General features: G+C 36.9%; 1 protein-coding gene across 2 annotated transcripts in view; it reads right to left on the bottom strand.

The window, feature by feature from the left end:
* The window catches only part of LOC150082006 (uncharacterized), a 521,135-nt gene extending 510,805 nt beyond the window's left edge, over window positions 1-10,330 (bottom strand). For both annotated transcript variants that reach the window (XM_090379053.1, XM_090379052.1), the window contains exon 1: window positions 10,043-10,330. In XM_090379053.1, coding sequence (XP_090235179.1) covers window positions 10,043-10,146 — 104 coding nt within the window. In that variant the 5' untranslated portion in view covers window positions 10,147-10,330. The remainder of the gene's footprint in view (window positions 1-10,042) is intronic.
* Window positions 10,331-11,437: the final 1,107 nt, after the last annotated feature.

The raw sequence follows: 11,437 nt of genomic DNA on the forward strand, positions 1-11,437 counted from the left end.
TAGAGGTGAAGGAACTGTATAGTAAAATTATTAATACCAAATGATTAAACAAAATAAAGTAAAATATAATAAAAGGTGGTAGGGCTGTCATCAGATATGGGTGGGATCAGATAAAGTTTAGTTAAGTCGAATACAGGGATGGCAAAAATGCACTCTCATGTCAGCTGAAGTAAATTCACTTCAGCCGACTTTAAATTACATTTAATATATATATATATATATATATATATATATATATATATATAAATAAAGATTAGTAGGAGAAAAAAAGAGTATGACAAAAAAAATTAAAAGAAAATTGATTATGAACAAAGGAAACTGATAGATAGAAAGAATCTTACGCCCATAATAGTATAATAATATAATATGTAAATAAAAGATATAGAGATAAGAGAAGGAAGTATATAAAAAACATATATATATATATATAGAAATAAGCCCATATTATAATACAAAATGATACTGTCGTATATTGCGCAATCCTGGCGTCGTTATTAAGTGTCATCCGTCACAATTGGCGACAAGAATGTGCGATATACGACAATAATTTTTATATATATATACACCTCTTTCTCTTATCTCTACATCTTTTATTTACTTACTTACTTATACATATGTTTATATGGCTATATTTTCTTATTTTTGGACTTAAAAATACGTCTCAGAATTTTCTGCACATATTTTTGAAACGCCTTATATATAGTAAATAACTCGAGATATTTGTGAAAAAAAATGCAAGATTTTTACTTGTCCGAAATATAGTAATTCGTTAAAAAAATAAATAAAAAGCACGGACAACTACACATCACCTAAAGAATACAAAGAAAATTTATTTGATCACAATGTACTTGTGCCAATTCTGCGCAGAGCAGTATGTCTTGATCATACAGCAATCTTCTGTGAGGATCCAGAAAGCTGACCAAGTAAGTTAAAACCATGATAACGGTGATCAAGATACCTTTGGAATAAAAACTGCTATTTTGATATTCGCCAACAACGGTGGATGACAGTACTGATGGAGTGACAAGTGTTTAACACCAAACAAGCTGCTCATACTTCAAAAATACTTCAGTGTACACTCGATTATCTTCATCTCTCTGCGTACGTGAACTGCATCAAAACAACGAAATTTATTCTAGTTTTTTTTTTTTTTTTTTTGAACTGGTAAAAGCAAACGCCATGTTTTATACATGCAATGACAGCTACAGGTGATGAATTCGTTATGAATTGGGCGGTTCTAGTGATTTAATTAACATGAAATCAATACAAGGCTCACAATTCAAAATGTAGAATACTGATATTAATGCAAGAAACTAGAGTAAAACTGAAACAGATGCTATTCCACAAGTGTGATAATCCAGTCTTAAATATTTAATTAAATCAAAGAACTGAAACAGATATCAGCCACGTCTGCTTTTTGGTACCACAGATCATTCCATAGAATTACAGGTTTCGATCATAGTGAAGCTTAAGTGTATAAGTGCTTTGTATTTTTGCCTACTGGCAGAGGTCGTAAAGTTAAGCATTTTAAGACGCTGCCAATAGGCAAAATAATAATAAAATGCTCATTAATCAAATAGTTTATTATTAACAATGAAGTATGTACATGACATTACCGATGCGTATGACGAGCAGAAAGGACGTTCCAGTGAGCTCCGGTCCATTCTGAACCTTGCCTATTGCTTATGCATATTTGTTATGCCCACAATAAATATTCATTGATTCATAAATTAGGAATCTGTATCAAATAGTAAACCTATTCTTATTTCTCCAGGATATTGTGCGACCAAAGCAATTGAATGATGAAATATCAGTCCAGCCGAACTAAAAAAAAAAAAAAAAGTGTCACTGAGATATTTTCTCGTTTGATTCCAATTTCCAATATAAGACCATGGCATGAAAAGTACAGCTGACAAGGGATTCCGGAAAAAAGCTTTCTACGACAGTAGTTCATGATTTACGAGTTTTTTAGAGCTGGAAAGTAAAGCGGTGTACAAACAAGCTGGTCTAAAACAATTGTCCGAACATTCACAGCCAACACACTAGAGAGAAAAACAACATAGACAACGATGCAATGGGGACGATTTCAAAATAAGAAACAGAGAATGATAACAGAACACAGAAGCGTATTTTTAGGTTTTAAAAGTTCATCCAATAGTTGTATCAAATAGTATCACTTTAAGTATTTTTTCTAGCCTTTAATTAGATTAAGGCTTTGGAGAGCACCGACCCTTTCTTTGTGTCCAAAGCTATTAGTAACATATATAATACCAGTACTATTTTATGTTACACTGCGAAAAGGGACACAGTGATTATCTAGCTCGATGTCTTTGACAATGTCTGTGACAAGCTACCCCAGCTAGTGTCACTGACATTGCTCAAAGAGTCACTGTTTATTAGTACTTGTGAAGAACCGATATTTATCCGACAATAAACATTAAAAATGATGATGATAAAATTCGATTTTTCAAATAACATGATATGAATATCACTGAAAGAAAGAGGCTGCCTGGCAAGAATCGTTAGTTGTTTGAATTTCGAAACTACCACAATATTTCTAGTTTCGATATGCAGAGAAGAACCAAAGGATATTACGGCACACAACAGACAACGTCAGCTAAATGTCAACATTATGTAGCAGTTTCGAATGAGGTACAAGGTTTAACAATGTACATTCTCACTAATTTTTTTCCTAACAGCATGCCTCTCTCTCTAAATGTGCTCGGCATGAGGGCAGACTTACTGTCATCCATACATCGCTGCTAGGATACTATATTAGGCTACAGTAATACTGATCAATTTTGCAAGCGCCTCGCACTGTAGCATTACACTGGACCTTTGCGCGCAAGCGCACATCCATGAACAGATCGGTAAAAAGATTTCTGAGTGCGGCGGTGATATGAATTATAAAGATACTTACTTTCCACTCATTACACTTTTCCATCTGCAGCTCGAGACTGTGTACATCCACATCCTTTCTGAAACCTTGGGATAATACTACAGCGAATGGTCACACTACGGGTCCACCGTTACCCGCACGGCTCGTATTGACTTCACTTATCGAGGATACACGAGCCACGCGAAAGCCGGGGAGGTAGGAAGGAACGCAGCTGTTGGCGAAGTGCCCAAAAATAGATTGAGCCCGGAAGGTAAAACAGATAGATTTGAAAGGCTTGCGAAAATTCAGGGGAAACTTTTCTTAACGGAGTCTCCTCAGAAAAGAATAGTTCGGGCCGCATCAATGAATAGCGAGTGGGCGTCGGTGTATGTCAGTCGCAGTCAGCCTTAGTGTTCTACGTGATAAAATGCGATTTTGCACCTCCAAGGAAAACCGTGTCTTTTGGATAGGAGAGAAGTTCAGTTATGGATGAAAACACTGTGCGCGGTTGTTTAATAATAGAATGCATCTGCCAATCTGATGGCTCGTGAGATTTCAACATCCCAATCCCCACTGCACTACACTACAGAAATAACGGGAAGAACTGGAGATAAGGGTTCAAGTCATGCAGTACAGTAGTTTGTAGCACGTCCAGCTATGTATGAATGGATTCCATCAGTGGAAACCATTAAGGGAAAGAACTAACAGTTTCTATCTATGAACGCTTTTGTTGGAAAGAACAATAATTATCACTTTTAGATGATAACAGAACACAGAAACCATTGTTCATGATCATGACGTAATGGACGACATCTCATCGATTTCTTTACAAGCATTTTACCAGAGGATTACAATTTTTGAGGGTGACACCTGAATGGTGACTAATAATTAAAAAATGGATTCTTATAAAAATAAAAGAATGTTATCAGAACGACAACAAGGCAGATAAGCGCCATGTTTGGTGAGTAATGGCAGTACATCCCGCCTACTTGCCAACGTTCGTGTCAGGATGCCAACAGTGAGATTTTGAAAGATGTTTCCAATAAAATACTGTCTAGCTGAAGGCATTAAATTACAGATCTATGTCCCTTTATCAAGAAACAGTCAATATTAGCTTGTGCTTTTAGTAAATTTATAATATATATAAAACTGACAATTTTTTTTTTCGTTAACTTTATCTACTTCTTCTCAAATTTTATTATATTATATGATTTCATGAAAGTAAACATCATGAAGGAAGATGATATGCTACTAGAGCTTCGTATTCTGCAGAAAGTTTTCCAAGGCGATGCCTACTGAATCGAGTACCTCTATGAAAATGTTATTAGGGCGAAATTTAGCATACCGTTTAGAGTGGTTGACAATAGAATATCTGTGATCATTCATCACCAGTTTCCATAGCAACCAGGAAATCTGTCGGAGACCGGAGTTTTCAATGTATATACAGCAGGGTACGATGTGAAATTACACAATGAACATTCGACACGAATGGTCTTAAACATCAAAAGGCACGAAAGTTTCTGCTTCAAATTGGCCATATATGAATAAGAGGAGTCTCGGTGAGGTTTGTCTAAACATACAATTTCATCTGGGTCCAAGTGAATCTTGTTCTTTTAAAAAACCTAAAATAAACTTTGAGGTTGGCCGATCGATCAACTGAATACACACCCACCCACCCACACCGCACGGATAGAGAAGCAACGCGAAGAGACTCGTGACGGAGCTTGCTCGTAAGACAGCAATGAAGCAGAAACGTGCACAAAGAGTTTTTCTCGTGTTATTAGAAGCCACCGAATTCAGCCGGAGTAAAGTTATTAGTTCGTGCTCAACTCGCGATCAAATAAGATGAATAAAGCCGACTTGGTTCGCAGCTATGAAGAAGTTTGCGGATGGCATAAACAAAAAATAAGGAAGCAGGAGACAAAAATACAATAAAATAGCCCTCACTTTCGTTTCAGAATGGAATTAGAAACAAACCGTCTCGCTAATCCTATTGCTACTATGTTTTTACTGGTAACTGGAGCACACCAAGTATACCCATTACTTGTCGGTCGGGAGAATCCACTTGTACTACAAGAACAACTAAATAGATAAAAAAAATACCTTCAAAGCCGAAGAAATCCTCTTTTATTCCAGAAAGGTGTCAAATATATTGCCACTATTCCTATTTAATCCCAGTCAGGACATTTTCGAGTGAAACAGCAAAAAAGTAAAAATATCATCCTACGAGAACTACAATTCATGTGATGAAATAAATTTTACAGAGTAAAGAACTGAACTTCCCTTCTCCACCTCTATCTGGCAGTCCCAAAGAATAAGCAGAAATTTCTGAATTTATTTGTAACAAATAAATTCATTAAAGTTTGTTAAATTTACTAAAATTTAGAATATATTTCCTGTTACAAGGGATTAAGTCAATCTAAATGGAAGCATGGCCCTATAAAATGAGAATGTTTTTTTTAAAAAAAAAAGGCTAAAATTTCCCTAGCACATACATTTTTAATCTTCAAAATGTCTCTCTCTCTCTTTACGTAAACATTTCGGCTACCTTTCTACTACCTTCCAAATGCCTTTTCTCTAAAATGTTTCACAATTTCTGTGAGAACCACAATTAAATGAACCGAAATTAACTAGTATCAATGAATGCCTCACTATTTTTATTCTTCACCATTTTTTTTAACAGCCTAACACTCTTTTAACAGTTCAAACAAATAATCACAGACAGCCGAGTCCTATCGACAACTGCCTAAAATCCTGGTTAAAAAAATTCAATAAAATGGGATTGCCGATTAATAAGAACACCTATATTCACAATTTACTTTTTGCAGACGATCACGTGGTGTTAGTACAAGACTTAGAAGATGCAGACTATGCATGTCGTCAATTGTTTGAGGAATATAAACAATGGAGTCTAAAAATCAATTTTAGCAAGACTGAAATGTTGTCTTCAGGATTAGGACACATTCTAAATAATGCAGGTTTTAAAATCAAACAAGTCGATAAATTCAAATATTTGGGATCAATCTTACAAAGTGATGGATCACCCCAAGCAGAGATCAATAAGAGAATTGCAGACGGCAGAAAGGCTATCGGCATGTTAAATTCTGTTCTATGGAGCAGAAATATCCTAAATAAAACAAAGAAACTTATATTTCAAACGATTTACAAAGACTTCTATTGTATGGAGCGGAAACCTGGACGTTGAATAGGCGAGTGGAAAACAAATTGCTCTCCACAGAAATGAATTTTTGGAGACGCTCAACAAGAACTTTTTGAAGAGACAGAAAACGTAATGAAGACATAAGAGAGAAAATGGAAGCGAAAAAGAATATTACTGACACTATCAAGGAAAAGCGTTTAACATAGTATGGACATGTAAAACGGATGCAAGAAACCAGATATCCAAAGACTGTCCTAGAATGGATACCTTCTGGAAGAAGGAGAAGAGGAAGACCTAGGAGGACATGGATGGATGGAGTACAGGAGTGCATGACAACCCGAGGTTTAACCGACCAAGACACCTTGAACCGCACTTTATGGAGAGAAAATATTCCTACCAAAAAATAACTTGTAGGCTGAGGAAACCCATTGTAAATGGAAACACTCCTCTTGAAGAAGAAGCCAAGTCCGAACCACAGAAAGTGAAGAGTAGCACATCCAATTTCAGATCTCTCACAGTATTCATTGTTAATGCTGCTGTATGATGCCTGGAATTGCCTTCGTAAAAACTGAAGCCTTTGAAGTGCCGAGATCTACGTTTTCGTACTGATTTTTTTATTGGGCAAAAACATGAAATTCGCTTAATTTTTACCTGACTTAAAGCTCACAACGGCAATGAGCATTAATCCTTCAATGACTTGGTTTCATGTCATTGAAGGAATGACATGAAAAATTAAGGTTTCATGTTTTCGTCCGATAAACAAAAAGAAACACTCATTCATATATGAGCCATCCTCGTACTGCTTTGCTTAAATTAAACTATGCTATACATTGCTTTGCTTATACTATACTATACATTGCTTTGCTTATACTATACTATGCTATACATTGCTTTGCTTATACTATACTATGCTATACATTGCTTTGCTTATACTATACATTGCTTTGCTTATACTATACATTGCTTTGCTATACATTCTTTCGAATTAAACGCCAAATTTTTCGGATTATGAGCCATCCTCGTATTTCCCACACTACACTATACTATCCATTGCTGTACTATGCTATATATTGCTTTGCTTACGCTATACTACACTATAAATTATTATAAAATATCCAACGACGGAATTTGCTTTGAGCTCAGAAATACAAATATTAACCAGCAGATTGTTAAGCAGGGGTTACCCACGTGCTATAATAGACAGAATTAGGGTACAAGCTAAGGATATAATACAAAAAATACACCAACCAAGAATAGTAATATCAAAAATTTTTTATTTCTGTACCCTACGTTGAACAGTGGCACAAACAACTTAACAGATTCTTTAAAGATACCGAATTTAAAACTGTAGTCAGGCCAATACGGAAATGACACACTATACTGAATAATAACTCAATCCTTTCCTCGTTCGCAACACAAATAAATGACTTAGTATACAACATTTCTTGCGGTGATTGCGACTCGTCTTATCAGGGATCTACGCGGTTTCCTCTAAATTTTCGTGTTAATCAACACGCGGCCTCAGTTCGTGCTTCTCGTTAAGCAGCGTCAGAATTAGCCTTTCATGCCGTTAATGAAAAATACTTTTTTTATTTAAAGAAGCCAAAATACTTAGTGTCCAACGTAATTATACGAGACTATTACGTAGCCCAGTGGTCAGGAGCGAGAGTGCATTGTATGCGTTCCTTGAGTGGACCGGGGTTCAAATCCGTGACTACTAAATACGATAAATATTTGTATTGACGATTTATTGTAAAACTCCACTGACTTGGTTGTCGTGCCGGAGTATAAACAGAATTTTTTTTTTTTTTTTTTTATTAACTGCAGAAACCGTCGACATTAAATTACATGAGAATTCTGTTAATGTTCGCCAGCCATATCTAATCTCCGATTCGTGGTCTTTTACGCGCATGCACGAAGACAAATAACCCCTATTTAAGTTACATGCTCACCTCTATTCGGTAATTTTCATTCCTGTGATCACGATATACGGACGAAAAGTAATGTCAGCTTCAGGAAGTAAAATCGTTTTGCAAAATTTTCGTTAAATTAATTTTTAGTAATTTTAATTATTTCTTACTGTAATGTAAGATTTTCGATTTTTTAATTGTTTTCCTTTTAATTTCTGGAGAGTAACACACGGAGTTTACCTCATTATGATACTACGTATCATAATGAGGTAAACTTCTCTTATTCTTTTACAAATATACTATACTATACATTGCTTTTCTATACTATACTATACATTGCTTTGCTAAGCTATACATTCTTTCGGATTAAACGAGCAACGGCCATCCCAACAAAAACAAATGCAGTCATTGCCGAAAGTCTAAAGAATCTAATATCCTACCTCTCACAGTTCTCGTTTAAACAATGATCCAGCGTCGCGGATCAATATTAATTAAAACTGCATTCGACAGCCTTTCCAGAAATAAAAAATAATTAAAAAATAAATACGGACAGCACTGACATTGAATGACTAATAGTTAGTGATTATTCTAAATGAGTTCGGAATCACCAAGACAATTCTTGGAGCACTTCAAGACAGAGCAGTACAGTTATCTGGATATTCAGTCTGTGTTGGACTGCACTGACCTCCGTGCTGTCCTGAAGCTCTGTGACCAAGTAAACCAGATCGAAGGAAAATATATTTTCATTTTTTAAAATCACCCTAATACCAAAGGTACTCCATCTAAAAGCAATTAAGGATCTTACACGGAAACAATTAACGTTGAGGTGCCATAAACCACCTTCCATCCTAGACTCCTCTTTACTGCTGCCATTCATCAGCTACGCCAATGATCTGAAACTCCTCCATAGGATTAATCGAGCAGCAGAGACACCCCAACAAGAACAAATGCGGTTATTGCCGACAGTCTACACAAGTTAATATACTACTTCTCACCGTTCTAGTTAAAAAATAAAAAAAAAAAACAAAAAACGGACAAATAACATTATCTCTTAATATTATCCCTTTAATTGTAACCACATTAAGGGACAGTAGGGTCATTTTCGAACCGCAGCTCAGTTTTAACAGCGTTTAGCACAAACCCAAAACAAAAACCTACAGATACAAGTGGCGTGCCAAGCAGTACTTGCTACATGTTATCTCCTCTGCTGTAGTACACACTACAGCAGAGGAGAGCAGTACAACCTTTTTTGACTAGGGGGTCCAAACAGATAAAATTATGAAGGTCGCTTACTGGATTGATTCTAGAAGAAGAGGGCCGCGCGAACAGTTCCTTATCATTAATTAGGCACTATTCGAGATAGAATTTAAATTGTTATAAACGTTTATATTTAGTTTTATTTTTTAACCGAACGCAAAAGATACATAAAATGTGAACTGTTACGTTTAGAAAGGAGGAGGGGGGGTGAATCTTGGAAGCACAGCTACTACGAATTACCTTTACATACTTCGAAGAAGGCGCTAGACCGTGGCTAAATCGAAAATCTTAAGAAAATTCCACGAAAGGTGTACAATTTTTTTTTTACTCACAATATTAAAATTACTATTACCTCCTAAATTGGAAGGAGTAACCGTAAACTCAGTGTACTATATTGGAAGCAAGCTACTCTCTAAGGCAAAATGAATAGCAGACGCGAGTACAAGAGAGCTTGCTTATGCTTTCATCAGCAGCAACGCTATATTAGATCAACCTCGGTCGCCAACCAACAAGATTAGGTAGTGCTGCACACCAGCCAGGCAAGATCACATGATAAAAGAAATTACACTTAGCGCAAACAGACGTAAATCAGGGATCATGCAGAAGACGAATGATGCTATTTAGATGTCGGTAACCAGCGTCAAACAACTAGAATGGCTTCTTCAAGAGTGCTTAATAATCCCTTCATTCAAGTTGCAGCATGCGCATAAAAACAAAGAAAATAAACCTACCTTGGATGAGTCAGTAACCAGTGTATTTCTAAGTGCAAACTGACAAACTCAAAGTGCAAATTGACAATTAAAGATCTAATTAACAGAGTACAACTTAAACACTTACTTCATGTAATAGAGCCTTCCTTCCGCGGCAATGTGAGCAGTACATCCTTTGCGAATCCTCTGATTCAGTTCCGTTAGGTATTTTCCAACTTCCGCAGCATCCATCTCCACACAGTATCACAGAAAGCTCATCCGTCGTCCACGGGATGCTCGCGACGATAAATAACACTTCCGTAACACAAGAACATCGGCAGGTACTCCGCTAATAAGCAGATGATCGAGCAGCGTGGTGAATGTATCTTATTTCTTCATCCAGGTCCCTCATTAGTGGTAGTGGTGGTGACTGTTAAGAAGGAGGGAGGGGGAATGGAAACGTTTATGAGGTTCGAAGGTGAGAGGTCAGCGTGGCGTCCAGAACAGCGGCAGCAACGTCGACGACACACAAACGTTGCATTTTTTACCCTCTCCCCCCCTTCCAGAAATAGAGGGAATCGAACGAGTACGAGAGAAGTCGACACAAGGAACTCGGGCTGCTGCCACAGAAGCCGTACAAACAGCTACGGACCGGCGAATGCAATCATCTCCGGCGATCTGGTGCGCACGGCGATCTAAATGAGACAGTAGCGATCACATCAACTCCTCACTTGAAAAGCCTGTAAAAAGAAAGAGAAGAAAGTGAGCCATGAACTTCAGTAGTGGCTTTATACCAGTGCCAGTCTATGCTGTAAACAAGGGAGAATCTCTAACGTACAGTTAAAGGTCGGCAGGTTATGACAAGCAATCAAGTGATCACATTACTGCTATGTGCAGTCATTCCTTACTCTAGTCTACTTAATTAAATACATGATATATATGCAATTAATAGAGCGTTTCATATAAACAATTTCCGAAAGTAAATACTGATTTATATGCAGAACACATATCACAGAAAGAAAGTTGTATTATTTATAAAATTTCATATACGAAATTTTAATTATAAAATTTCAAACATATAGGAGCGCGTACTGTAAAACCGGATTGCTTAAGCCGGTCCATTTTTCTACCTTTTCCTTTACTTTTCTGTATTTACATGGAATGGCCTCCCCGCTGAACGGGCAAGCCATTCTATGGTGGTAAAATCTGCGGAATGCTCTTCGAACCATGTTCTAGTCACCACGGGGGGAGGCGCATTGTCCTGCTGGAAGAGTCCATTGCACTGTGGGTTCACGATGACCATGAAGGGATGCAGATGGTCTGCAAGGATGGACACGTAACCAGGACTCAGGTCAAGATAGACGGGATACGACTCCCCCCTGGTGACACAGACCAGGGTAGTTATTGATCACCGGCTATCCTTCTTACCACACTTGCAACATTTATATGCCAAAATCAGAAAATTCTCTGCCTCAATTATCAGTATCTCCAGAAGCGACTGGAGTCTCTCTAAGCGTACCTTACAGTTATTATAAAGCTGTTT

This window comes from Mastigoproctus giganteus, chromosome 8 (genome assembly GCF_048544385.1).
Source record: "Mastigoproctus giganteus isolate SK-2022 chromosome 8, ASM4854438v1, whole genome shotgun sequence".
NCBI lineage: Eukaryota > Metazoa > Arthropoda > Arachnida > Uropygi > Thelyphonidae > Mastigoproctus > Mastigoproctus giganteus.